The following is a 27,905-nucleotide window of genomic DNA, read 5'->3' as shown; positions in this document are numbered from 1 at the left end:
TTCGTTGGTGTTGTTTAAATCGAACCAGACTGCTGATGGTTCATTAGTTCTGCGACTATGGCTGCCGCTGTTTACTTTTTATTTTGCTTTTGCAAGTCTGTTTCTACCATTGGTTGTTCCGCTAGGTTCAATTGGGTATCGCTTTGCTGAATCGTTTGAAGGTTGCAGACATATAGCTTGGTTTGTCTCTGTCTTTCCACCATTGAGTTGCTGCAAATTTTTTTTTTCTGCCATACGGCTCTACTCCTCTCTTGAGGACTACTTAATACTGTTCACAGTAGGTCTTTGATCCACTCTTTTGGGTTGATTCAAGCCCCTTGTTACCCTGCTGCTCTCTCTGGTATAGACTGAATCAGTTGCTGGTTTTTCTTTGATTGATGCTATCGATTTGCTGAAAATTAAAAAAAATTAAATTAAATTTGAAGACCAGCTGCGTCTCGATCCATCTCGATCTACCAGTTCTGTTGGCTGCTTGTCGTTTGCAGATGTTCTTGTAGTTTCTATCGCTTCTGGCTGATTTTCCCCCCTGTTATCGAAACCCTTGAGATCCTGTTTTCACGGTTTGGTGGTTGCTTGAGGAAGACGATGAATGTTTCACAATGGGTTTCCTTTTATGAGTTGGTTTCCTTTTAGTTACTTTATTCCTAAAGTCTTATTTTATTCCTTTAAGTTTCCTTTCATGCCCTTGTCATCTTCTCTTATCTACCTTTGTCCTTATTTTACTCTAAATTCCCTTCATGTCCCCTTACTTCTTTATTTGCCAATTACCCCTTGAAAATTCTGGTTATTTACCAAATTGCCACTCTCCATAAGCAGTATTTTACTTGTTGCATCCCATTGCTTTTTGTTTACCAAAAGGCCCTTGCAATATTCTGGTTATTTACGGAACTGCCATTACTTTTTAATACATTCCCCAATTGGACTACCCAATTTATCCTTGAATATTCTGGTTTATTACCAGTTTGCCCTTTGGCTTGGATTGTATTTAAAAGTGGATTGTCATCAAATTGCAGCCATGCCATCCTTTATTTCCAACACCGTTCCCTTTCAATAATTCTAATTCCCTTTATATCCCATACATTTGGCATATACCCATAACCCCTTTGGAAGTTAATGGTATTCTCTCATTTGTCATTTCTTCCTTTTTTTTCATTACCCTTAGCACCTCTTAGAAAATTCTGGAATAATATGTTGTTGCCCTATCTCTTACATCATCTCTCTTATGTCCACGTGTACTACACGTGAGGGGGGGATTATGTACAGTACACCTGCAGACATTGTAGAAGCAGAACTTGCAAGAACACTTGGTGCAAAACATAGAAGATCAGAGTTTTCACCATTGCCAATGGGTATCTACTTTGTTATTGGGTTGAGTTTGTCGTAAGGGGGAGATTGAAGTATTGAAGAGTATTGAAGATATTTGGTTGTTGTCTATTTGAGGACTTTCAGTTGGGTTGATACAGTTTTTTCACGTGCGATTCAGTTTGATTTATGCTTGCTGCTCCAGGTTATTTCACTTCAAGATTCTATGTCACTATGACAATCTGAGATTCATCACTGGATAGCTATTGAAGATCGTTGAAAACTGTCTTTTTGGAAGACATTCCAGTCCCGGTTTACTGATCATGCCTGTCCAAGTTTTGAAGATCTATTTTTTCAAGTTCTTGAAGGTTTATTTGGGAGCTGCATTCTACTACAACTTAGTTTTTTCCCATTTTGTTTAAGTTGGGCATTAGTACCTTGTATGCGTCAACTTGAGGGGGAGTGTTAGCATTATTAGGAGTTCTTTTTTTTTTTAGTTCAAGCTGGATCTTCTTTCTTTACTTATTTGTATAATCCAGCTTGAGGGGGAGTGTTGGAATATGTACTCCAAAATACCGTGGGGGTATTCTGGTCTTTTTGTGGTAGTTTTATTCTTCTTATATTATTAAGTTTATGTCGGCTATGTGGGTTTTAGTCCCACATCGCCTAGTTTAGTCTATTTGTAATTTCCCCTCTATTATAAATAGAGGGGCTTACCTATCAATTAATTAATTCAAGTAGTTTACAACTTCCATCGTCTCTTCTCTCTTTTCTCCTCTCTAAAGTTACTGGTTACAGGTCCTAGGTTTTCTACAAACAGATTGTTCCCCACAGTATAATAGTTAACAATAAGGTTTGAGCAAGGATAACTCACTTTGCAAGGTGAGGATGGTACAATTTAATTATATCAAGGTCCGGAAAATGCACTGTTTGCAGGAAATGTGGTCCATTAACTCCTATCATCCATTAAACCCATAAAAAAAGTTCTTTCAGTATGAAGTCTATCAACCATCCTATTAGCTTTCGCAGTGAGCTGATGATATCGAATTTACATACAGGCACTTTGTCAATGAAGTCCATTTTCATTTCCTTTCTATTATTATTTTTTTTTTCTTCTTTTGATGGGTAACAGAAAAAATATTAAGAAATAAGGAAAGGAACAATGGGGAGAAGTGGAAAGGAGGGGATAATCTTCTAGAGCACAATCCAAAACCAAGCCATGCCACCAAAAATATCCCACCCCTCACAGTCTGTAAAACCGAATATGAAGAAACCCCAAACTAACCCAAAACCAGCAACTGTAGAACTTATCAACAAACCCACAGGGACCACTGGCAGTCAACCTAAAAGAGAAAAACAAATGCATGCTGGCCTAAGTCTGGTTTTTCACTTTACCAGCCTGAGCCTCTCCACTGGCACATACAATTGAGGAATCAAGCCCCTAGATTTTCTCCAACCTAACAGGATGCAAGGTAGGACCCCCCGTCCATGGTATGAAGATGTGGATCATGGTTTTACTATGAAGCCTTCACCTCATTTGCACTTTGTTAGCTTACTTCAGCTCTTCTAAAACGAAGTTTTACAATCACCACTTGGTAAAAACAGTCCCATCCGCCCTCCAAGGCTTGTTGAGCAACTTCTATCGGTGGGCCTTCCTACTCAGAGCTGTTGATTGCCAATAGAAGTTTAGAAGAGCTATTAAAAATATTATTGAAAGAAACAAAAATGTTCAGATAACTTAGCTTCTGGTCCAACTAAGGTCATCCTTCTCACTAAAATATAAGTAGGGCCCACAAGTGGTGGATCCTTTTTGACTGTGATTTATGTATGGAAATTGGATATTTAGTCTTTATTACAAGAAATGGAAATGAGCAAATTATAGAAGCAATATTGTAGAGTAGAATTTCTAATATATTCCATCTGTCGTGCTTTCTTTTAGATTGATGTTGCCAAGGTTTCTCTTGAGCTCATGATATTGTTTTCCTGTTTATTTTCTAATAAACTATGCACTCATTTTTAATGCTCTAGTTTATATTAAAATATTAGTAAAGTAGTTTTAACTTGTGAATGCATTTTGCTTTCATTTGACGCTTACTTTTGGTGATTGTTTTAGTTTCATGTCGCATATTGTTTCTCTTGTACGTTTTGTCCGTGTGCTTCACAATGTACCAAAAATCCTGATATCCGTTAACTAGGATAATGGATATGCTTTCTGTTAATTCATGTGGTGGGACTTTTTCTGAGTAAACATCTGTATGTGATCAGGTTTCCCGTTCAAGTTCTGTGCCTCCAAATAGCAGGGATACATTATACCAAGGACTGCCACCAAGTATAAAATCGGCCTTACGCTCCAAGTTGCAGTCATTTCAGATCAAAGAAGAGGTATTCATTGATCAAATAGTTCATCTATGCTTGCTCATGCAAGTCCATTTTAATATCTCTAGTAGGCTTCTTGTGCCCACTAGAATTTATTTGAAAGAACTCTCAATTTATTGTATCAGGCTACTCATTTGGTTTTAACTGTTTTATGATTGACTATTTTGCAGCTCACTGTTTCACAAATCAAAGCTGAGATGGAGAAAACTTTGCAGTGGCTTGTTCCAATTGCCACTAACACAACAAAGTAAAGTTGCTGGCCTCTAAAAACAGCTCTCTGTTTGAGTCTTATTTAGTGTGTTCCCTATATTTTCTTGTTTATTTGCGTATTTGGTTAGTAATTATTCTCTTGTCTTCTACCACAAACGTTTTTCAAATCAGAGCCCATCATGGTTTTGGTTGGGTTGGCGAGTGGGCAAATACAGGGTGAGTGAGCTATGGCTAGTTCATTTTTTTTTTCCCACTCTTGTAAAAGCTTTCATAATCAGCCAAACCGGAATACAAAATGCTCTGATTTCTGTGTTTTTCAGGTCTGAGGTTAACCGAAAGCAAGCTGGGCAAACTGACTTAATTCGGATGGAGACACTTCACCATGCTAATAAGGAGAAGACCGAAGCTTATATGCTTGAATTGGTAGTGTGGCTTCACCATCTCATCAGCCAATCAAAATCTGGGCCCAATTGTGGCATAAGGTCTCCCATTAAATCCCCAATCCGCTCTCCTACGCAGAAAACAATTCCACTGCCCACACACAAGCCAAATGCTCCATCGCTTTCCCTTACTGTTGAAGACCAGGTGATGCTGCGTGATGTGAATAAAAGGAAACTGACTCCAGGAATAAGTAAAAGTCAGGAATTTGATACTGTAAAGACCAAGTTAAGCACATACAATAGGCTGAGCAAGAGTAGTAGTCACTCACCAACGAATGAAAGCGAGAAGGAATTCTTCCCCATTACGAGGTCATCTGCCCTTCCTGCGATCGATTTAGATATTGACAGGATCAAGGCTTTGGATGTCATGGACAGAGTGGATACACTAAGAAGTTTGTAATATCTGTTGATGATCATGGAAAAGATGGGATGAGTGAAAGGGCTGCTTGTGCATGGATGTATGTATGTAGATTGTAAGCATCTGTCATGATTATCACAATTCACATCTGAGCCAAGTAGTGATGTGGGAATGGATTGGAGATCCCAAGATTGGGCGCGATTGTTCTTGTTGGGGGGGGGGGGGGCGCAGAGAGATTTTGTAAGATTAAGTAGGTGACCTTGCGTGATGAGAATATACTCCGTGATGGTTAGAGATGCCCATGATGAGTTGTATTGTATAAGGGGCTTGGATTGTTCTACGGATCAGTGGAATTGAATTCTGAAATAGTGGGTTCATCTCAGTTATATATGTACAGAAAATGATAAATCAAATTTCACGATTTTGTTTCCATCACCTGTGTGGCTGTGTGCAAATTCCCTTGTGGTTTGAGCTCAGAAAGTGAACTTCGGCACTGAAGCACCAAAAATTAGTCAGCTCTGCACTAATAAATCAATTGGAAAGGTCCATAAGAAGTTAATTTACCTGGAAACAAACCTTTAATGTTCAGTTTGGGGCCAGTAACTTCCTCTGGGCACAAATGGTCACAAGGCTATGTCTGGTTGCAGGGCAATGATGTTGACACAATTAAAATATAAACTGGTCATAATTATGTAATTAACTCCAAAACATTTCAGATATGGTTGTTAAAGTTATTTTTAATTATTTATATTTTTAGCAATCAATTCTTACTATGTTTTGGATGCCAAGAAAAGAAAAGAAAAAACATAATAAGACAAAAATTATGACAATGCAATGATTAATTCATGTGTTTATCACTCTTGAATTTTTTCTTTTCTTTTCTTTTCTTTTCTTTTCTTGGCATCCAAACATAACCTTGAGAGATTTGAAAAGGAAAATATAGATTATATCTGAGATCTAAAATAAGTTACATAATCATGATTACGGATTAAAAAAAAAAAAACTAATTTCACTTCTCTTCCCTTCCTTTTTACTTGTAACCTAATGGAGCCTAGAGAAGTGTCAGCTTTTATCTAAGATCGTAAGATGCCTTATCTATCCCCTCACAATCAAGGTGGTTGGCTATCTGATTTTGTTGTAAAATTTTCTACCTTTTTTCAAAAAAATTGTAAACAAATAATTGTTATTCTATTTAATACATAGAACGGTTTTAGACATACCTAGTAATCCAAAAACGTAGATTCTCTTAGGGAAATCAGCACTTGAGCAATCCAACAACCATTGAGAAGAAGACATGTATCCATACAGATTTGTTTTATGATTTTTGCAATGTTGACTTCTTTTACTCTATGTAGTCCAGTCTCTCTTCATATTTTGGAAAGCAAACCTTAGACTAATTAATAGGGAGTAACCTGAGCTTTTTAAAGGAAATAAGCCATTAAAGATTCAATCTTAATAATAATAAATGCCGGGAGCCTGAAAACACCAGACTAGTAAATATATGAATTTCGCATAACAGAGTTGACGAGTTCAAGACGGCCCCGAAAAAGAAAGAATCATACTGTTCCATAATTGTAGTCTCTTTCAAAGTCGATCTAAAATTGGTGAACAATGATGTGCAGATAATTTTGAAGTGAGTAAAGAAAAACCTAGATATTTGATTGGGAAATGACCCTTAGGAATATCCAAGATATCTTTTAGTTGAAATTTGATATCATCAGAAACCTCAGAGAATAAAGCCAAGGACTTAAGAAGATTAATATGAAAGTTGTATCCAAAGCTTTCTTGATTGAAGAAATGGAGATGGAGAACCTTTGGCAAAAATCATAAGGTCATCGGTAAACGTTAAATGTGAAATCTTCAAGGCCTTGCACTTCGGAATTGGCTCAATTAGATTTTGCAAAGTTCGTACTTCCAAACATTTGGACAAGCCTTCCATTGCAATGGAGAATAACACCGGAGATATAGGACAGCTTTGTCGAATTCTCACCTTAGACTCAAAATAACCCTAAGGGGGGGATTCATTAACTAGTGCTGAAAAATGAGCACTAGAAATAATCAATGGATAGAATCAAAAGTGTTGTGGATATCAAGCTTGAGTTCGGCAGGAGGGGAAAGATGCTGCCTTTCAACCCTCCAGCTACTTCATGACAAAGAAGGATGTTATGAGTTATAAATTTACCTGAGATAAAAGCTCTTTGATTATAGCTCACCAAATCCTCAATGGCCAATTTAAGTCTAAAAGAAAGAATTTTTTCTATAAACTAGTATAATCACTATATCTAATCACTCTTAATTACATCACTATATTACAAGGCGTATGGCTCTTGTTTATGCATCCATTACCACCACATCTCACCATCTATCCTGGCAATTACACATCCCATCCTTGAAATGATGATAGAAGCAACCATCCCTCACAAAAATTTCCCTTTCATTAATCTTGGATATATGTTTTGCTGATGTGTGGCAATCAATGCACATCCTCACATTCTTTAAAATAGAGATGGGGTGGTGAGATGTCAAAGAAATGATGCCAAAACAAATAGCTAGCTTTTCAGTGTGCGTACAGGAAAAGATATTAATCTCTTCATCCTCTAAAATTGGATCAAGGGGAAAGTATCATGCATGTTCCATTTCACTGGCCAACTTATCCCACATCTCCAAAATCTCCCCCAACTTGGGATGTGAACTCTCTCCTGCTTTAAATGCAACTATTGTGTTACCGACATCTATGGAGCTACATTCTTTAATAGACATCAACCCACGGGCACTCATTGCATTTCTTACTTCTCTAGCAGAATCCCACATTCCAGCCATGGCAAAGATATTAGAAATGAGAATATGGTTTGAAGCATTACCTGGTTCAAGCTCAAAAAGGGCCTTTGCTACTCTTTCTCCTATTTCTGTATTTAAATGGACCCTGCATGCTCGTAGAAGACTTCCCCACACAGAAGCATCAGGTCTGTATGGCATTCTTCCAATAAAGTCCAAAGCCTCTTCTAGCCAACCTGCACTGCCCATGATACCAACCATACATGTATGATGCTCCAAACTGGGTTTAATTCCATAGCCACCTTCCATGGAATTGAAATATTTCCATCCTTCTTCCACCAGTCCCTGACAAGTACAAGATGAAAGAACTGCTGTGAACGTAATGTGGTCTAGCTGAATAGCAGACTGTACCAATTGTTCAAATAATGCAATTGCATCCTTTGCCATTCCATGAACTGAATAACCAGATATCATAGCATTCCACAGAGCTACATCTTTCTCAACTTCAGAGTCGAACACTAACCTGGCCTCTATAATGCTTCCACATTTTGCATACATGTTTATCAAAGCACTAGCAAGTGTAATGGTAGATTCCTCAAATTTGCACTTTAAAATGTAACCATGTAATTCTCTTCCCAACCTCAGAGCTGCTACATCACTGCAAGCTGAAAGGAGAATAACAAGGGTAATCATGCTTGGAACGAGGCCATCTTCCAGAATTTTCAGGAATAGTTTTATAGACTCCCTTGGCTCCCCATTGTTATTGTGACCAGACAACAAAGCATTCCAGGAAACTATATTTCTATCCTCAATCTGCTGAAAAATCTTCCTTGTTGAACCCATATCATGGCATTTTGCATACATGTCAACCAGGGCACTTGAGACAAAGATGTTAGAGTCAAACTCATTCCTCAAAATGTATCCATGGATTTCCTTCCCATGGAACCAAGAATTCATATGAGCACAAGCTGCAATAGCACTAGTAATAGTCACAGGGTTTGGTTTGGTTGAGACACTTAGCAATTCAGTAGGAAAATGGCCACAGGAACCATCCATGACAGTCTTGATAATTTTTGAATCGGGTCGCATGATGCGGAAAATTTTCAAAGCTTCACCACTAAGCCCACAGTGCTGAAAACCAGAGACTAGTACATTAAATGAGACAATGTTAGGCTTCAAACCCTTCTGACCCATCTCTAAGAGAAACTTAAAGGCCTCATACTTTTGCCCCTTTCTTGCATAGCCAGCTAGTATTGTGTTATAAGTGATCATATCAGGCTTTAAACCTTCAATTTGCATAAGGTGTAGAAGTTCTAATGCAGACTGCATTTTCCCCTCATTCACATGAGCTGCAATGATCTCATTCCATACAGCAGTGTTCTTGCTCTTTATCCCCATAAACACTCTCTCTGCATAATCAGTTTGGCCACATTTTGAATACATATCAATCAGTGATCCCCCCACAAATATGTTCCCAGATTCCCCACATTTAAGAGCATAGGCATGCATACCCTTGCCCAAATCCAAATCTTTCAAGCCTGCACAAGCAGGGAGTACACTTGCAATTGTCATAGCATTTGGCTCCTCGAATGACCACAACATCTCATAAAATACATTCAAAGCATCTTCATGGTACCCATTTTCTATGCAACCTGAGATAACTCCATTCCAAGAACCGACTCCAGGCTTCAAACCTTTCTCTTTCATCTCTTCTAATAATTGGAGGGCCACATCTATCTCCCTGTTCCGTGCAAAGCCTGAAACCAATGAGTTCCAGGAGATCAAATCGGGTTTTACTCCATTCAATTGCATGGAATCAAAAGTATCCCTGCCTTCAACCAAAAGTCCTTCGTCCATGAATGCAGAAACAAGGGCAGTCCATGAAACAACATCTTTTTTCGCATGCTATCAAATACACACTTCGCTGATCTCAAGTCCCTGCATTTGGCATACATATCAATAAGTGCATTACCAACAAAAACATCCAACTCCAACTTCTTCCTTATTATATACCCATGAATCATTCTGCCCATCTCCAAACTTTGAAGCGCAGAAAAAACTTTTAGAATTGTGGGTACAAGATATTTATCAAGTCGTAGACCCTCTTGAACCATCAATCCAAATACTAAAACAACATCCTCCCATTGCTGTGATCGGCAATATGAACCTATCAAAGCAGCATAAGCAGGAGCTGTTCTTTCGGGAGTTTCATCGAACAAGAGTCGTGCTTCCCTTAATAAGCTCGAATTCTTAGCATAACTGATTGCCAGCTTGTTTACAATTAATCTGTTCGCACCAAAAAGATCCAATTTCACAACCCTGGCATGGATTTGCCTAGAATCATAGATACCAGTTCTATCTAAACTGCAGCGGTTCAAGAGGTTGAGACACTGGTTGATCTCATCCTTGCTTTCGTTGCTTCCATTAGAATTTTTGGAATTTGCATGAAAACCAGTAATATGGGCTTGATGGTTCGGCAAATATCGTTCTGTTATGTCTTTGTGGCCAGCATTTCCAACCGTTATATCCCGAGACTTGGATTCTGGCGGGAAATGGTTAAGCTTCTGGGTCGAAAGGTTTGCGGGAGAAGAGTTTGTAAGGAGATACGAGGAAAGGAATCCCAACTGAAGTACCGCCATTATTAAACAAAATTCAAAAAACCATCCACTGTGTGTGTGATTGTGTGTGTGAGAGAGAGAGAGAGAGACGTACCAGATAAGAAAGGTTTGTTAATAGGTATGCAGATATGGAAAAGGTTGCGTACGCTAGCGGTATATCATATGCTAGTAATCTATGTGTCTCTCTCTACCTCTCTTTAAAGGATAGACACGTAGGGTATCCCTCTCCCAGATAGGGGTTGGCGTTCTCCGTGGGGAAGCGTTCTGTTTGCACATGCAAGGGCCAATTAATGCGCAATTGCATCAGGGGGGAAAATAACTTTTTGTGGGGTTGAGGTCATTCTCGCCAAATTTTTATCGCCTCTAATTCGCTGCCCGCTCCAATTCCCTCCAGTCCCTCACATAGGAGTAGAAATGACCACCCTACCCCACCTTAAGCAATGTGTTCAGGCAGGGGATAAGGTGGTCATTTCCGCTCCTATGTGAGGAATTGGAGGGAATTGGAGTGGGCAGGAATTGGAGGTGATAACGATTCCATTTCGCCACCCTTGTGTCTGAGTGTGGATGGTATAATTCCCTATAGTTTTTCTCCTTGAAACACTTTAGCTTGAGACAAATGCTTCTTTTTTTTTATGATAAAAAACATGAGACAAATGCTTTTGTGACACACAAATCGCATAGAAATGAAAGGGAAAGAGAATGCCACCTACTCATGGAGCGCATGTCACCTCTGTACCCTGACACAGGATGTGCAAAATGACCACCACACCTCCTGAAACCCGAGAAATGACCAGGAGGTGTGGTGGTCATTTCACATGACATGGCGCGATCGGGTGACGTTCTTTCTGCCCAAAAAAAAAAAAAAAAAAACCTTGTCAAGGTAGCACTTCCTCTACCCAACAAGTGTACACATAAAGAAAAATCTATTCTTGCATCCCATGATTAAATGGTACATGGGTCGTCATCACTTACCTTTAATCTTATCTAAGAAATTACAATGCCTCAATAATTGATTGGTTTTAATATTCATACATATGAAACACGTGCGACATCATCTTATCAAATTCAATTTTAAATATATATTATATAGATAATAGGGCACGAAATACACACCACATTTTCACCTATTCAAACTTCATAGGGTCAAAACATAAAACAATCGTGTCTTAAAAGCAATATTGGAAAAAAAATCACACATTTTCATTGACGTCATATTCAATTTTATATATTATCTAATCTTTTAGATGAGACCTGCTTAATATTGGATTTTGATCTAACAACATTTCAACACCTTCTTAGAGGGTTGGAAAATGATATAATCCATATGACGCCTACATAAGATCCACATGATTAGAGTAGAAGAGAGAATCTTCAATGTGAGTGCCACAGTTTATTTATGTGAGGAGGATTTAAATGAATCTATGTAATGGCAGTGTAGCAATCTTTTTCCCTTTCTATTTACTACCGCAATTGACATAACCCTATTTGTCGAAGAAGTTGACTAGCGTAGTTGGCTTTGATTCTTTGGAAGTTGTTGTCAAGTTCCATGAACTCAATATTCAGAGTCTATAGCTTTCACCTTGCACCAAAAATGGCGTTCATCCACCCTTGTCTCTCTCTCTTCACTTGTGGTAATCACATGTCACAAAAAAAATAAAAGTTTCATGTATAAAAATTTGTCTCTAAATAAGAACGTCACTGATTGAATTTGAGTATGAAATTTATCACGTCATTAACTCAAAACATTCTCCGAATATCCACGAGCAAATCATCGCACATCATTTTTCCATATGACAAATTTTGATATGCTCATCTTAAGAACATATGCAAAGGTGCTCTTCTAAGAAAACTTTTGCCAAACACATAAGTACCATCACCATCAAGTATTATTATAAATTTTAATTTTTAACGTCGGTAACCCTAACGTGACGTTTTCCCTCGTGGAAAATAAGCTTATACCATTTTCCATCATTCTTTTTCTTTTTTATATGTTCCATGATTTTTTTTTGTGAATATGTTCCATGATTTTTTTTTGGTGAATATATTCCATCAGTAAATCATCAAAAAAAAAAAAACAACTCACGACTTTAAAGATGGAATACGGAACTAGAACACAAAATGAATATAGACTACAAACACGACCAGATTGGCATGGGCCCACTGAATACAACTACAATTCCGGCTTGATTCTCCTCTTATAGTCTACAAATGAACATTTAATATTCTTTTGTTATGACCTCTCAAGTCTCTATGTCCATACAAAAAAATAAAAAAATAAAAAAATCTCAAATTTTCAAATAAAAATGGGTTTGGTGTTAGACCTTTAGGGTGTCAAAAAGTTGGCCCACCTCTGTAGGTCTAACCTGAATTGATAGGTTGAAGCTCGAGATTGGTCTGACAAATTACTAAATGTTTTGGCCTCAAGCAATGATCGATTCATAATCGGGTGTTTTCGGTGTAAAGTAGTGGCCTGATAGTTACCTAACTGGGACTGACCGAATACTATGATCAACCATTTATAGACCGATTATTCTGATTGTAATCTGTTTAAGGATCAGTTATAGCAAGATTAGTCAATTATTCCATTTAAAATTCAATTAACTTGATTACCTTAAGCTCGATTATGGACTGATAACCGACTCTACACACTATTCTACGAGCATGAGTTGAGGTATTGGTATAGGATCACCCGATATGTCGATAATGCAAGATTTTGAAAGTGACTGATACCCATATTGTGCTAATACGGTATATCAGTGAAACGGTGCACACAAAGAGTAAATGTAAAACAGTCAAAACCCGTTTTTAAAGGAAAATCAAGGGTAAATTTATCAAATATGATTGATTCGTGCCAATATCATATTGATATCATATCGACTTTGAAAATGACCGTTCAAGCAGGGGTGGAGTGGTCATTGCGCCACCTTGTTAGGTACACTAGGGGAACTGGACCGGACAGAGAATTACCGAGTATAAAGATCAGTGCAAAGGATTTTAATTGATGGGACCAATTGATCCATTCGAACCAATACCGAAATGCCATCGAGGTGCGGTGGCATCCCATAAACCCAACCATTAACTATCCCTCGCCTAGCTCGTAAACGCCACGCCAAAACCCAATCCCTCCTCTCTGTAAATCTCTCCCGCTCTCTTTCGATCTCTTGATCTCGGGTTAGGGTTAGTTTTTCTCCAGATTTCTATGGAACATTCGCCTGCAACAAACGGCCAAATCACTTCTCGCTATCGTTATTGCTTCTGCAACTTCAGACGCTGTTGCCGCTGTTTTTGTTGTTGCTATTGTTGTTCCCAGCCTTGAATTTCACCTCTAGAGTTTTTTTTTATAAAAAAAATTTTGGTGGTTAATGGTTTGATTGTGGAACTTTAGAGAATTAATTCAATTATGGATCTGTCACAAGCACAATCGGGTCTCTCGCTAGGGCTTCATCCATCGCATGCCTCGCCAGTGTTTCCACGAGTTCCAATTGCTGACGATTCAATCACGTTACAGATTGATTCGAGCTTTCGTAATCCATCGCACTCGGTTCCATCAATTCCGTTGCAATTGCTTGAGCAACAACCGGAGAATCGAGAGAATGAGGCATGGGTTGATAGAGAGAAGGTCGAAGAGGATGAACAGAGAGAAGAGGAACAGTTTAGTCTGCTGGGTCATCCCATGTGTTTGAAGAGGAGGAGAGATTCGGATTCTTCTACATCTTCGTCTTCTTTGAATCCTTCAAAGAGAATTTCGATTGAACATAGCCTTGAGATGAGGAAAACTGCGGTACGGGCTTGGGGCAATCAGCCACTCTGTGTTTCTGATCCTTTAATTTACGAGATTATGGAGAAGGAGAAACAGAGACAATTCAAAGGAATTGAATTGATAGCTTCAGAGAATTTTGTTTGCCGGGCTGTGATGGAAGCTCTTGGTAGCCATTTAACGAACAAATATTCTGAAGGAATGCCCGGTGCAAGGTATTATGGTGGTAACCAATACATTGATCAGATCGAATCTCTTTGTTGGGAGAGAGCTCTGGCTGCTTTTCATCTTAATCCTGAACAGTGGGGCGTAAATGTTCAGCCATACTCTTGCACATCAGCTAATTTTGCAGTGTACACTGGTCTTCTTCTTCCTAAGGATCGAATCATGGGCTTGGATTCCCCATCAGGGGGGCATTTGAGCCATGGTTATTATACTCCAAGTGGGAAGAAGGTCTCTGGTGCATCAATCTTCTTTGAGAGTTTTCCATATAAGGTGAACCCACACACGGGTTACATTGATTATGACAAGCTTGAGGAGAGGGCACTTGATTTCCGCCCAAAGATCCTTATCTGTGGTGGGAGCTCATACCCACGTGAGTGGGATTATGCGAGGTTCAGACAGATTGCAGATAAGTGTGGAGCAGTGTTGGTGTGTGATATGGCTCATATCAGTGGTCTTGTTGCGGCTAAGGTGTGAATGCTACTTGCTATGTTGTGTTCAACTCCTGAAAATTGTGTATTCTTGATGCTTTCCTTGCACTGTTGTTTCACTCATAGTTTTCATGGTGTCAATTTTGTTTAGTGTTTCTTAGTTTTATACAGATAAAAGTAGTTTGGAAAACATATTTGTGTTTATTGATTCTTAGTTTTTTGTCTAGAGATAAGTTTCATTTTAGTTTGGTCTGTAACACCATGTTTGCAGTTTCGTGCCTTCATACTTCTGTCATATCATGAAAATACAGATTGGATACTAAATCCAAATTTCAGTTATTTTATACTATTGAGTGGTATGTTTTTTTTTTATTACTACTATTATTACAGGTATGTCACATCTTATTGAAGGATTGCCTTGTGTAATAGAATGGAAATGGACAATATTATTTCAGCTGATCTTTGGTGGTAACTGTGACAACTTTGTAGCCTAGAAAACAGCAGATATATTAATCCTTGATTGAATATGTAGTGTAACGTTCATCTGGTGTTGGTTTTTGTTGGACACCTTGGTAAAATCTGGAAGAATAGGCTGAAGATTAAGTTATCTTGATCAAAACTTGGACTCTGGGTCATACAACTACTAGGCTGCCAGGAGCTGAGCATACCTCTATTTCTTTCTCAGGTATTCTTTCTTATCTCCCTTCCTTCGACTTCTTCTTCTTTCTCCCATATTCTGTCTTACCACTTTGAGTTCCCTGCAGTTTTCCCTGCTGTACCCTGCTTCCAGTGGTACTTGCTGGTTTTTAGAAGTTTTGTTGTAACCCAACTAAAGCTTAACGGATTGGATTGAAAATTGGTGGCTTGTTTGCACACCTATAGGCGATCCTATCTGTAGGATTTCAGCAACAACACTCTGCTAAAATAAGAGTTGTGAGCTGAAGTTCATACCTGGTTCTTCTTCTATTGTCAGGCCCTACTTCAGTTAGATCTCTTTGATTTTTCGGCTGCTGATTTGATTGGTTTTTGTTAGGGACTTAGAGGACGGGCCTTGGTGCAACAGTAAGGTTGCTCCACCGTGACCAAGTGGTCACAGGCATGGTACTAAATCTCGTTTCGTTTCGGTGTTTTGGTCTGACCGAAATTTCCGAGATACCGAAATTTCGTCGAAATCTCGGTCGAAATATGGTATTTTTCTGTGGGTGTAAAATGCCAAAAATGTCTGAGATTTCCGAAATTTCCGAAACGAGATGACCGAAATTTCTGAAATTTCGTTGAAATTTCATTGAAATTACCGAAATATTGCATTTTTTCATTTCGGACTTGCATTTCGTTTTGGACAGGTCGAGATACTTGAAATATTCGATATCTCGACCGAAATTTCGCGAGTTTTAGTACTATGGTCACAGGTTCGAGTCTGGAACAGCCTCTCTTGCGAAAGCAGGGGTAAAGGTGTGTACATTATAACCCTCTCCAGACCCCGCAGTGTTGGGAGCCTCTGGCACTGGGTACACCCTTTGTTTTTAGAGGACCATGAGTTGTGATCCACTATCTAAAAGCCCATATCGATTCGTGGCCATATGAGTGAACTCCTTTACTCCCATGTCGATTCTGGTCCTACCGCCTGCAAGTCATTCCAAGTTTGAAGACAGCCCAATTGTGTGTTTCTTCTTTTAAAAGCCTTACTTCTAAGTTTATTCCCATATTTTAATCCTGTTATTGTTCTTTCAATATTGCCCTTCCTTCTTAAGATTATTACCCTGTACCCTTATTTTATTCTTCATTCCAAGTTTATCTCTTCCACTTATCGTTACAGTCCTTTGGCTTGTAATTGAAGTTCCAATAAATTATGGGATTCCCACCGTATTGTAAATTTCAGTTTATTTACAATTCTGCTATTACTCGTATAAATTTCAAAATATTTACTGTTTTGCCACTAAGAACTTGATTTGAGCATTCTATTACTTGGGTGGGTCCATAGCGACCCAATTTAAGGGTTTCAGAACCTGGGTCCACATCAAGAGGGGCCCTATCTCTTCTCTGAAAACGAAATATACAGTTATAGATAGTGAAGAGTCCTCAGTGATTGGAAGTTGAGGGTGTTGCACTTGCACATATGTTTTCTATGTGAATGACATGCTGACATAGGTATGGTAGTCAGGGTATAATTATATTGCAGTGCCTTTTATCAGAAATTATAATTCAAAGCCTCTGAAATATCTGCAGTAAATTGTATATTATTTTTTCCTTTTTTAGGGAGTGATAATTTATGAAATAGCAGAACAAAAGAATAAACCTTTGTATGTTTTGATTTGATCATTGGACCTTAGTAAATTGATGAATATTTCTTTTATGTTTGTAATTATCAGTTTACTTGCTCGTGCTCGGGGTTAGAGACACTCTTAGTTATCTTCATGCTATTTGTGATTCTCTGGATCAGTTTCTTTAAGACATATTACATTGCATTCTAGATTAATTTTTTTTAGTCACTCTACTTTTTTCTGTAATGTTTTATTAGTTATAATACTCTGTTACTGCTGTTTGTGATGAGTAATTCATTTTCCCTGCATGCACTTGCACTTTTCCTCCTCTATATTATACTGGAAATGTTTGAGTTATCTTTACCATGGATTTTTAAGATAATATTTGTTGTTGATGTTTTTTTCCTTTCACAATGACCATCCTTTCTTATTATTGTGTCTGGATGTGCCTTCTACAGGAATGTATAAGCCCATTTGACTACTGTGATATTGTTACCTCAACAACTCACAAAAGTCTCAGGGGTCCTCGGGGAGGTATAATATTTTATAGGAAGGGCAAAAAGCTGAGAAAGCGTGGGAGTCTTCTGAGTCAGGGAGACGATAATGACCAATATGACTTTGAGGAAAGAATAAACTTTGCTGTTTTTCCGTCACTGCAAGGTGGACCTCACAATAACCATATAGCTGCGCTTGCAATAGCCTTGAAGCAGGTGGCTACTCCTGAGTTCAAAGCTTATATACAACAGGTGAAAAAAAATGCCCAGGCTTTAGCATGTGCTTTGCTGAGAAGAAAATGCAGATTGGTCACTGGAGGAACAGACAACCATTTGTTACTTTGGGATCTAAGAACTCTAGGGTTAACAGGTAGTTCATTTCTCCCTCTCTCTTTCTTTATCTGTGTGTGTGTGTTGCTTTCCTAAGTGTGCACTCTATGCTTTATTTTGTAATGTTACTTATCAACCATTCGATTGATCTGTGAATCTGGGATCAACTGGGGTTGTACTTGAATCTGTGACGGGTAATGTTTTTTTGGATCAGGGCCTGGTTCCTGATCTGTATAGATAGAATTTATCCAGATCTACCTTGAAGCAGGTATTTAATGCGACCTCTTTCTTGGGGCTGAAGCTTGGCTTTTGAGTTGTGTGATTTAGAGGAGCTGGGGGGAACAAAACTGAAGTGAAATATCGTTAAACTTGGAAACTTCCAGCTGTCTCAGTTGGTAAAGACCATTGCTTATGCCAGGTTCTGGGATTGAATCCTTCCTTAACAATGGTGAGTTGGGGATTCAGGAGTAGGGAGAAAGTTGTCAGCACTCCCAAAAAAAAAAGGATTTTTCTTATTGTTTCTGTAAAAGATGAGGATTTTGAACTGGTGGGTGTCATGAGAATGTTATTTTCAAAAGGAAAAATTGCTGTAGAAGCGATTGTACTTTCCATAGAAAAGAAGCAATTAGGATTGGAAAGCATTTTAAAATAAACCAGGACGACCCACCCCCATCCCAACCCCCAAAAAAAAAAAAAAAAACAGAATTGTTTTTAAGTGTTTTTGTTTCTTCTAAGAAATTTCTTGCGTTTCTGAACAAGTAATGTCTCTTACATGGGAATCATAGTAAAAATCTGATTTAAAGAATGTTTACACTCATGCAGACTAGACATTTGTTGATGACCTGTTTGGGAAGATTGCGTAGATCATTCGCAAGGTGCTCCTACATGCATTATTGTTCAAAAGTTTCTATTTTGGTTGGGGTGAGAAGCGTAGGGTGCTCCTAGATGCATTATTGTTCAAGATTTTCTATTTTGGTTGGGGTGAGAAGATAAATTTGGCCAAAAAAAAGGGGTTGGTGAGAGAAGAAGATCAAAGAATTTTTAGCATTAAGGGTCAGTATGGTGGTGATCAGTGATTTTGGAATTTTGATAGCGAGTCTTTCCTGTATATGTCATTTAATGATGATATGACCATCTTTTAGAAGCAGAGAAGATTTTAACTGCAGTCCAGAAAAAACTGATGCCGCACAAACGGATCTGTTTAAAAAAGAGAACACGTACAAAGTGAATGCAGTGGTCCTAAAAGAAGAAGGGCCAAGTGACTTTCCTTTCCCTGCCTTCTGTTGTCTATGATGTTATCATTATTAGTTGGGAGTCAATATTTATTTATTTTGGCACTTTATGTTAATCCTTTTCTTTTTCTAGTAGAATGGGTAGAATCAGAAAAAACACAATTAGGTGACGAAAGGGGTAGGTGATTGAGATGGTGCTATCATGCACTAGTACAAATAGATGCCATAGGGGCAAGTAATGATGTGCAAATTCGAGCTGTTAAAAGGATGTAGGATAATGATGCGTCAGGTCAAAGGGGTGAGAAAAGAAATGGGTGCTTATGTGTTAATAGCAGCCTTGGAGTGGTGTCATGATAGGGTGATATCTGAACTGGGTGCTGAGAATTTCTCTGTTCGTTTGATGCTGTTAAGTGTGTGTGATGTATTGACAGAAAACTGTAAAACGTTGATCCTGTTAAGTGTACAATATATTGACTATAAACTACAAAAGGATTTCTGTGTGATATGATGCTATGGCCTTTGTTTTGGGGGAGGTGTGATTCTGTTTAAACTTAAACCAACTACATGAGTATACTTGTTTGTTGGTGTTTTCTGTTTACATGGATACTGCTTTGTATTGGATTATGTGATGCTGTTTAAACTTAAACCAACTTCATAAGTATACTTATTTGTTGGTGTTTTCTGTTTACGTGGATACTGTCTTCGTTTACTTTTATTTGAAATAAGACCTAGGCTCATTTAGTTACTTTTTGTTGTGCTACCCTATTCACCAATCAGCTTGACACTCGGATTGTTCCAACCATGCCAGATTGTTTTGGAGATTCATTCTGCATGTCCATGTCAATATATGGATTATATCTTAAGTGGCCCTAGAAATGAGTAATTTTTTACATTATACTACTTTCAGTATTTAGCATGATTAATACATCTTCATTGTCATGATAAGGTATGGATAGCAGGGGCATTTCTCCTAGTCATTTAGATTTGGAAAGCTAGGAGTGTCTAAATGCATGTTTTACAGAAATATATACATTTGGCTGTGTTAACTGGACACTTCAAAATGGGATCTACACCAATGTCTGATATGTGGGAAGAGTTTTTGACACCAGCATGACTTGAAAACATCTTATCCTCTTCCTCCATCTACTACTACTGGCAAATATATGTTTATAAATGTCCACCACCCTTATTTAAGTGTTTAAAAAGAATTTGGTTTCTTTTTTCATGGTACTCGTGGAATTATTTTAATGGTATCCAAATACTGGAAACCCCAAAATTAAAGGCAGTGTTAATTACTTAACACCCTCTGACACAAGGGTCTATAACTCGGGATCTTAACTCCAATTGGCCATGGGCGACCTCAATCTTGATCAGCCATTCTAACCTGATCCTGACTGATCCTGAGTGTGACCAAGTCATAACCATGCAAAAAGTATTGAAGAAATTTTGGTATCGATATCGGATTGCTCTTTCATGGCCACTCCAGCTGTTCCAATTCCAACACTTGAAACCTCGTTCACAAATGGTTCTTTTTCATAGCACTTGTATAAAATTGCAAGTAACTCTAGACCATAGCTGAACAAAAGATAATATGTAAATACATACAAATAACTAAGTTCATACATGTGTAAAGCCCCCTTTTTATTCAAAACTTTTCACCTGTTTTCAAAATTTTCTAAATCATCAACCTCTCTTCAAAACTTCATTCTGTGTATGGTGATAATGGGTTTGAAACAGACATGTCGATGTATTCAGAGCACTGACTGTGCTGTCACAGAGTGGATATAAGAGATTGTTCAAGAATGGGTCTTTGACAGCTGGTGCAGGAAACTTGAAGTTGTGGGTAGTGCCTACTTCGTCAAACCATTCAACAGAAATGTAGTTGTGGTGTAATGTGATATATGACTTATTTTGTTTGGTAGCCTGATATTTTTCCATTGAGGTTTGTCCTGACGGACCTTCTTCTCAATTTTATAGGTAAAAGCTATGAAAAAGTCTGTGAGGTATGCCACATTACTGTCAATAAAAATGCTATATTTGGTGATAATGGTGCTATTTCTCCTGGAGGTGTGAGGATTGGTATGTAAAAACTAACCCATGTTGCATTTTGCTACCACCTTCAAAGTTCTTCAAGCTTGTGGCCAGGCTAAGTCTCCCTATGCTCATGGTTTCTCGTCATCTTTTGTCAGGTACTCCTGCCATGACATCAAGAGGTTGTCTAGAGGCTGATTTTGAGACAATGGCCGACTTTCTCCTTAGGGCTGCACAAATAGCAAGCACTGTGCAGAGGGAGCATGGGAAATTGCAGAGGGATTTTCTCAAGGGTCTTCAGAACAACAAGGATATTGTTGAGCTTCGAAACCATGTTGAAGCTTTTGCATCTCAGTTTGCAATGCCAGGATTTGACATGTAATGTGTTGGGAGGGGCAACTATAGCATTTTATTTGTTTATTTTTGCGACAGATCCGGAAGAGAGTATTTCATTCAGGGGAAAAGTTTTCTTCTACCGTGGATGAAGGAAAAGTAAACCCATCTAGGTTCTTTTTTATTCCTGTTGTGTACGGAGTTGATAATGCTCTCCCTACTGTTCTTGATGCCCATCCCAAGGCGCACACACGACACACCCATGGGTGAAGGAATTCCTTTTTCACCATGAGTGAAGGGAAACTGCCTCCTTCAATCCTTGTGAAAATGATGCTGTATGGTATGTTTAAGTTTGTTGCTTATCTGTATGGCTGTGCATCTGATACCTGCAGTACATTCATGGTGAATGCAAAAAAATGATACTAGGAACCAGTTTCAAACCAGGGCTAAGAAATTCAGTTCCAGTTTTTTATGTTCAGGTACAGTGAACTCCTCGATGGTTGATACTTGAGATCGAACCTTTCATGCGGGAAGCCAGTGAACCAGAAGAGCCTATTATGATTTTGATCCTTCTATCAAGAAAAAAAAAAGAAGAATTACCGAGATCCATGGACTAAGGGTCTAACATGAATCAATATCGGCCTTTTCCAATACTGATATGAATTGGCCGATCTGACTTATCTGATACCAATTCCTCAAACCGTAAGAGGTCAGGCCACTCTAAATCTGTCTAGAAATCAACAAATTATTGGAGGATAATGGAGATACTGTCCTTTAATTTTGAGATATTATTGGTCTACAATTAAAATCTTATAGATACAATTTAAACCAAGAAAAAAAAAAATGAGGGAAGGGATTAATAATTGTTCTCTGGATCAAGGTTTTAGTGCATAGTATCAGATTGGGTAGTCACCTTCCAGACGAATACATATCAATATGGTATTGATATGGATCAGCTATATCAGACAAGTTTACTCTTGGCTTTCCTTAAATTATGAATTTTTTTTACTAGTCTATCCTTTGTCCGTATCGATTCACTGATATGATATCGGTCAAGTAGCGATATCAGTATCGATCACATTCAGAACTGTTCAGATTGGCCGTATTGGGCGATCTGATTACAATACCTCAAACCATAATCTGTATCAACTGAGAAAGGATGAAAAAATGCTCCAATGTTTCTCTTTAGATTGCAAAATACATACTCCTTGAACAAAATATCTGCGTCTACAAATGGCATTCCATTCTTCATGTATTAATAGCTGGCGGTTTTGTATAATCAGATATGGGGGAAAACCAATTACTCCAAAAAGGAAAAAATAATGAGAGAGGTGATCATCATAGTATGGCTGAATGGTCAACAAAACTGATGGACAATCATGACTACTAAGCTCTGTAATTGTACGGCTATCAACAATCAAGTGTTTGAATATATACAGCCGAACAGACAGGTAGCCTTGTCTGGGTGGTGGCAACAATGGCAACTTGCTATATATGTAATCATGAGTTCTTATTTATTATATCAGTTTTTCCATGCCCCAAATCCCCCAAGTTTCAAACTCTACTGCTCTCTCTCTCATTTGTTTTTCCTACTGAACTCTGTTGTGAGATGTATTAAAATTTCATTGTTACTTGATAAAGGACTTCGAAAAGTATCAAATATCAATCCCCTCCCCTGTTAAAATATAATTTTTTTGAGGTCCATGTCCATCTCTACAGTGGGAGGGAGTTAGAGATTGAGAGTACAGCAAACAGGGGAAGAAGATGGGGGCGGGGGGGTTGTTGAGATTAGAGAGTTGAGAAGTTTTCATCATTAACTCCATTGCTTTCAAAATAACTGAGTCAGACAAAAGTTTCTATGAGGAAAGGAACTACTTTTGAATTTAAAGTAAACCCAGGAATCACCAGTCCCCAGTTCCCTTTCTTTCATCATTATTTCACAAATGAAATGATTACCAATTTACTATGACAACCAGAGATTAGGAATGCTTTTTTTTCTCCCTCTCCAATGGCCATTCTCCAACCCACCAAAAAGTGAAAAGAAGAAGAAGACGAAGAAATTAGAAGATTTTGAGTAAAGAAAAGGAAACACTAACAAGAAAAGCAAGTGAGAAAAAGGTAAAGAAGACTTGAGGAGAAAAGAAAGGAAAGAAGGAAGGAAAGAGTTTTTTCTAACTTCCTGTTTACTTATCAAAATTTTCAATACATTCTAACATTGGATTTGTCTCTAATGACTGGTTTTGTGACAATGTAATCAGAAGTCAAGAAGCTTCCTTTCCTTTTCTTTTTAATAATATTATATTATATTTCCTTTTACAAAGTAGAAGAAAGCCGTTGTTTTGCTTTGCTTGGAGTGAGGTTGTTGAGAGGGATGTGGATACTTAGGCTTTCTGTTGAAGCTTGTCTGATTTTCTTCTTTCTCCTTCTTGTTTCTCTTGGACAATGATGTTACCTTCCATGAAATTCATACCAGATTTTTATTTTATTTAATATCTTCTTCCCCAAAATTTCTCTCCTTCAGAGTGTTCTTCATCAAAACATCTTCAAAATCTTCAACTGTAGTAGCTGCAAACAAAGAGAGAACACAAGAAAAAGTACATAGCAAAAATAAAGAAACAGGGTCACTAAACAGATCAATCACCCCCCAACAACTGCTTCTTTTTCCCCCTTTTCTATTTAACATCTCTCTCACTCTCTCTCTCTCTCTCTTGCTACCTGTGACTGCAAATGTCTGAAAGCTTCTTCCTTCCCTCAACAATTTCATCAAAGAAATCATCAAGCTGACCAATGATGCTTTCAACCCCAGATCTCAACACTCCAAAACAGCCCTTTAAGTTCTCCACACTTTCCCGGATTCCAACTTCAGATTCACAGTCTGCAAGTCCTCCTTGAGTAGCCCTCCTTTCCAGTTCTGCTCTAAGCTCATCCATGGCTACCCTTGCCCTCCTGAATTCGTACAGAAGAATCCCAGGTCTCCCATCGATCCGATTGATCTCAGTTGCTACTCTCTGCTGTAACCTTGCCATGGACACCATGAAAGCCGATCCGAAGAATAAACAACCCTCATAACCTCCTCGTCTGAAGCTTGATTCTGGCCAACAATAAACCAATCCACAGAGCAAGATCATCAGAAGAAGTGAGCTCACGTTCCTCATTGCATAGAGAACGGCACGGAAACCATAGAACCCATTGAGCCTGGATTCAATCGAGACCTTCTCATCCAGCCTCAGAGATAGAGGTTGGATTCTGTTCTCCATTAAAGCCCTGTTTTCTTCTTCCAAACCCACAACTTCTCTGCGACATCCGGAGATTGCCCTGCTAATCTGTATCATCAAAATATATATTAAAAAAAAAAAAAAAAGCAGAAAGGAAAAGGAACCAATTTTTTTGTTTTTGATCATAAAGCAAAGAAAACAGAGAATTCCGGGTTTGCGGTTTTTGGGTTTTTCTTGGATGATTAAGATTAACCTGACGAAAGAGCTGTGGGTTCAGATTACGATGACTATCGAGGGTTGAAGCAATCTCAGCTCCTGCAGAATGGTAATTCTCCATGCCTGAGATTCCTGCCTTGAGGACATGACAAGCCTCCCAAAGCCTTGAACTTTCATCCATGTACTCGTCCAGCCATTTTTCTCCCACAGGTAAATGAAGCTTTTGAACTAGAATTGTTAATTGGGTATGGAAGGATCGAAGTAAGAAGAGAGCCCTTTGAAGGAATTGAATTGACATGAAGTTGTTGGAGAGGAAAGAGCGTTCAAGATCATCAATCCCACGAGTGAGAAACGAGTAGAAGCCATTGACAGAGGTCGTGGTGGATGAAGGATCCATCGTAAAAAAAAGGTAATGAGAGGGGAATAAGTTATAGGAGAGAAAGTGATAAAGGAGAGATATTTAAATTGAAAGATGAAAGAAGAAGAAAAAGAAGAAGAAGGGAATTACTTAAAAGCTCAGGTTTCCATGGCAAAAAAGAATGGCTGGGAGCAATGATGAGTGTTTCCTATAGAGGGGAAAGGATGATTGGGAATCTGCCATTTTCATTGTTTAATGAAGTGAAAGGGAGAGAAATAAAGGAGAATTAAAAACCAAAGTGAAAAGAACAAAATTCAAGCCTAATAGTAACAATCTTCATGGGTTCTCCCTCTTATCTTTCTGTGTTTTCTTCTCTATTAAACCTTTCTTTCTCTCTCTGAGTTTCTTTTCCCTTAACACCCCTCTAAAGAGGTAAGTAGGAATAAGGGACAACGAAGAGAAGAGAAGAGAAAGAGAACCAAGAGAGTAGAGTGAGATGAAATGAATATGGGTGGAAGTATAGAGCACCCATTATATACATATATAGGGAAAAGTCTTTGCTGTCATTCTATTCTATATGGGTTATGTGTTTGTAACTTGTGTGTTTAGTTTGGGTGATTTAAGTTTGACTGTTTGACTGATATTCTCCACCTTATTCTTTCATAATTCCATTCCATTTTTTATTTGAGATTTTTTTTTCCCCTTTTGAATTTAAGTGCTCTTCCTTCCTCTTTTTCTTCCTCGAGCAACTGACTTTCCTTCTTTGATTTCCCCCATTGTATTCTATTGAAATTTTTGGTTTATTTCTCCTAGATAAAAATCTAATTTATTTTACTTTTGATTCATTAAAGGGTAATGCATGATGGGATTCCTTGTATTGAGATTTATATCTTTCTACTAGGCAGAAAATTCTTCTTTTTAGGCTATCCCTCAAAACATTCTATTTTGATATAATATTTTTTGTTTCTCCTAGAACACATGATGCTCCCTACAACCCTTACAGTGCACAAAGCCCACAGATTCATTGATCCTCAAAACAGTGTTATCTGAAGAGAAAACTTGGGTGATTTCAAGAGATTTATAGAAGACACTTACATGGATTTGCTATGATCTTGGGGGTTAATTTATCAATGATGATCAAATTGATGCATCAAATGGTTATGGTTATATTCAAATTGTAAGGAGCATTGTACATAGCTCTCTTGTTGAGCACCATTTATTTTCTCTCTTTTAATTTAGATAATATTAGTGCCAAGTGTTTTTAGTGTTTATAGGTTGAAGAGAAGTGAGGAAAAGGGGAAAGGGGGGAGGGGGGGGGGGGGACTAAGAAGTATCTTATTTCGAAGACTTGTATTTTATTTTACTTATGTTTTGTAGAGTGCTCGTGGGTTTTTGAAGAATGGGACACTTGAGAGTATGTTGGTCTTTTGAGATTTCATCGGAAAATGAAGAACCAATGAATATCTGTTTAAACAAACTTTGAACCAAAAGAATGAAGACTTGGAATTTGCATTAGAAAATGTGAAGAATTAGGGAAAATTTTAGTGAATCGGTGAGTTATGAATGAAGGGATAAAGCTAAGGATGAAGATTATGTTAGGATTTATTAACGCAGCAGAACAACGATTGGCAAAAGAAAAATGAAAAAACAAAAAATACACACACACAGAACACAAAGATTTACGTGGTTCACCCAAGATGGGCTATGTCCATGGCTGAGCGATAAATCAGAGTTTCCACTATTCTGATGAAGAATTAAAAAACCCTCACACTCACAGACCTCTCCTACGAGATCAAACCCATATTATAGCGTTTTGTCGTGTTACAATATAGAGAAACCCTAATCTCTGAAAGTGCAAAATTACCCCAATATAAATGACTCCCAAAGATTCAGTCAGGGGTTCACCAACATGGGGAAAGAATCGATCAACAATACTTCCTAGATTAAACTGAGATTAGGTTTCACCAATAACATATTATAACAGAGAATTAACCAAAGAAATGCAGGTAGCTCAAGCAAAATATATATTTAACATTAATGTTTGCTAAAACAAACACCAAGAACAAGAAGCACGAAGAGATAAAACAAAGTAAAGATGACACAAAGATTTAACGTGGGTCACACACTAATATGATGTGCTACGTTCACGGACGAAGTTGAAGATGATTCACTATGTAATAGAAGAAGAGTACAATGGAGATCTCTCAAGAACACTCAAATGGCGCAACAAGAACTCTCTTCTCAAAATCCTAACACGAAAACCCCAAAAGTCACTTCTAACTCTTGCTTACACAACAAAACAATAAGACTTGGTAGTGCTCCTTTAAGTCGGGTCATACCATTATAGACCTTAGGAAAAAAACAAATCTCATTCAGATCGCCACCAAAAAATGTCGGAGCAGACTAATCTTCGACACGGGTATAAGAATTCAAGACACATAACAATGTTAAAGAAGAAAAAAGAAAAGGAAAATAGAAAACACAAACACACACAATGCATGTGGTATTTGTTGTATATGAATGAGATCTAAGTCCCTTCAACGTGCATTGCCTAAGAGGAAGCTTTACTTGTTGCATGTGATGGACCACAGGTATTTACTACTTGAGACCGAATCTTCTTTCCTTAGAAAGAGTAACCCTTTTCAAAAATCAAACAAACAACATCTCAGCATCAGAAAGAGAGAAATGACCAACTACAGATTTAGTAAAATGGTTTTGAGATCTTTGTTTGGACATGTATGGTAGTCACAGTGATTCCCTAGCTTTCTGGTTAAATGTATCCACCACCCATTTGTTAAAACTCCTCAAAAGGGTATTTTCCTTTGGTAAAAATCAAAGAACTGTATGTAGTTTCACCATATCCATATAAAGTGAAGTTACTCACAGAGATACAATAAAAGTAATTATATCATTTTAACTACTGGGTCCATTGATCTCAACATAAAA

At 38.0% G+C, this 27,905-nt stretch overlaps 4 protein-coding genes across 7 annotated transcripts in view; 2 read left to right on the top strand and 2 right to left on the bottom strand.

The window, feature by feature from the left end:
• The window catches only part of LOC122656945 (protein PSK SIMULATOR 1-like), a 33,253-nt gene extending 28,380 nt beyond the window's left edge, over window positions 1–4,873 (top strand). For both annotated transcript variants that reach the window (XM_043851650.1, XM_043851651.1), the window contains exons 11-14: window positions 3,568–3,684; window positions 3,849–3,925; window positions 4,060–4,104; window positions 4,209–4,873. In XM_043851650.1, the coding sequence (XP_043707585.1) occupies window positions 3,568–3,684; window positions 3,849–3,925; window positions 4,060–4,104; window positions 4,209–4,728 (759 nt within the window). In that variant the 3' untranslated portion in view covers window positions 4,729–4,873. The remainder of the gene's footprint in view (window positions 1–3,567; window positions 3,685–3,848; window positions 3,926–4,059; window positions 4,105–4,208) is intronic.
• Window positions 4,874–7,308: 2,435 nt separating this feature from the next.
• Window positions 7,309–10,100, bottom strand: LOC122654961 (pentatricopeptide repeat-containing protein At1g20230-like). Its single transcript, XM_043849215.1, has 2 exons — window positions 9,382–10,100; window positions 7,309–9,289 (listed from the first exon to the last, which is right to left on the bottom strand). Exons 1-2 carry the CDS (start codon window positions 10,098–10,100, stop codon window positions 7,309–7,311), a joined length of 2,700 nt encoding a protein of 899 aa, XP_043705150.1.
• Window positions 10,101–11,686: 1,586 nt separating this feature from the next.
• LOC122654797 lies at window positions 11,687–25,328 on the bottom strand. 2 transcript variants are annotated; one of them, XM_043849054.1, is made up of 3 exons: window positions 24,639–25,328; window positions 23,852–24,493; window positions 11,687–11,699 (listed from the first exon to the last, which is right to left on the bottom strand). In XM_043849054.1, exons 1-2 carry the CDS (start codon window positions 24,996–24,998, stop codon window positions 23,882–23,884), a joined length of 972 nt encoding a protein of 323 aa, XP_043704989.1. In that variant the 5' UTR covers window positions 24,999–25,328; the 3' UTR covers window positions 11,687–11,699; window positions 23,852–23,881. The 2 variants fall into 2 exon arrangements, with proteins under 2 accessions (XP_043704989.1, XP_043704988.1); XM_043849053.1 differs by lacking the exon at window positions 11,687–11,699 and having other exon boundaries at window positions 23,428–24,493; window positions 24,639–25,327.
• LOC122654793 (serine hydroxymethyltransferase 6-like) lies at window positions 13,229–21,358 on the top strand. 2 transcript variants are annotated; one of them, XM_043849046.1, is made up of 5 exons: window positions 13,229–14,529; window positions 17,209–17,614; window positions 20,784–20,885; window positions 20,996–21,217; window positions 21,265–21,358. In XM_043849046.1, coding segments are annotated over exons 1-5 (1,782 nt in total). In that variant the 5' UTR covers window positions 13,229–13,479; the 3' UTR covers window positions 21,267–21,358. The 2 variants fall into 2 exon arrangements, with proteins under 2 accessions (XP_043704981.1, XP_043704980.1); XM_043849045.1 differs by lacking the exon at window positions 21,265–21,358 and having other exon boundaries at window positions 20,996–21,244.
• Window positions 25,329–27,905: the final 2,577 nt, after the last annotated feature.

The sequence above is a fragment of the Telopea speciosissima genome, chromosome 3 (assembly GCF_018873765.1).
Source record: "Telopea speciosissima isolate NSW1024214 ecotype Mountain lineage chromosome 3, Tspe_v1, whole genome shotgun sequence".
In the NCBI taxonomy this organism is placed as follows: domain Eukaryota; kingdom Viridiplantae; phylum Streptophyta; class Magnoliopsida; order Proteales; family Proteaceae; genus Telopea; species Telopea speciosissima.
This window is presented reverse-complemented; position numbering and strand designations above follow the sequence as displayed.

Bases quoted from the DNA above. Each gene is read 5' to 3' on its own strand.
- LOC122654961 (XM_043849215.1), bottom strand. From the start codon at position 10,100: ATGGCGGTACTTCAGTTGGGATTCCTTTCCTCGTATCTCCTTACAAAC. The intron at 9,290-9,381 runs GTGTGTATTTGA...GGTTGAAGGCAG, and splicing joins AGGGACTTGAGATCAGCGAA to GGATACTTTTGATTCCATGC.
- LOC122654793 (XM_043849046.1), top strand. From the start codon at position 13,480: ATGGATCTGTCACAAGCACAATCGGGTCTCTCGCTAGGGCTTCATCCA. The intron at 17,615-20,783 runs GTAGTTCATTTC...TCAATTTTATAG, and splicing joins AAGAACTCTAGGGTTAACAG to GTAAAAGCTATGAAAAAGTC. The intron at 20,886-20,995 runs GTATGTAAAAAC...ATCTTTTGTCAG, and splicing joins TCCTGGAGGTGTGAGGATTG to GTACTCCTGCCATGACATCA.
- LOC122654797 (XM_043849054.1), bottom strand. From the start codon at position 24,998: ATGGATCCTTCATCCACCACGACCTCTGTCAATGGCTTCTACTCGTTT. The intron at 24,494-24,638 runs GTTAATCTTAAT...TTGATGATACAG, and splicing joins ACCCACAGCTCTTTCGTCAG to ATTAGCAGGGCAATCTCCGG.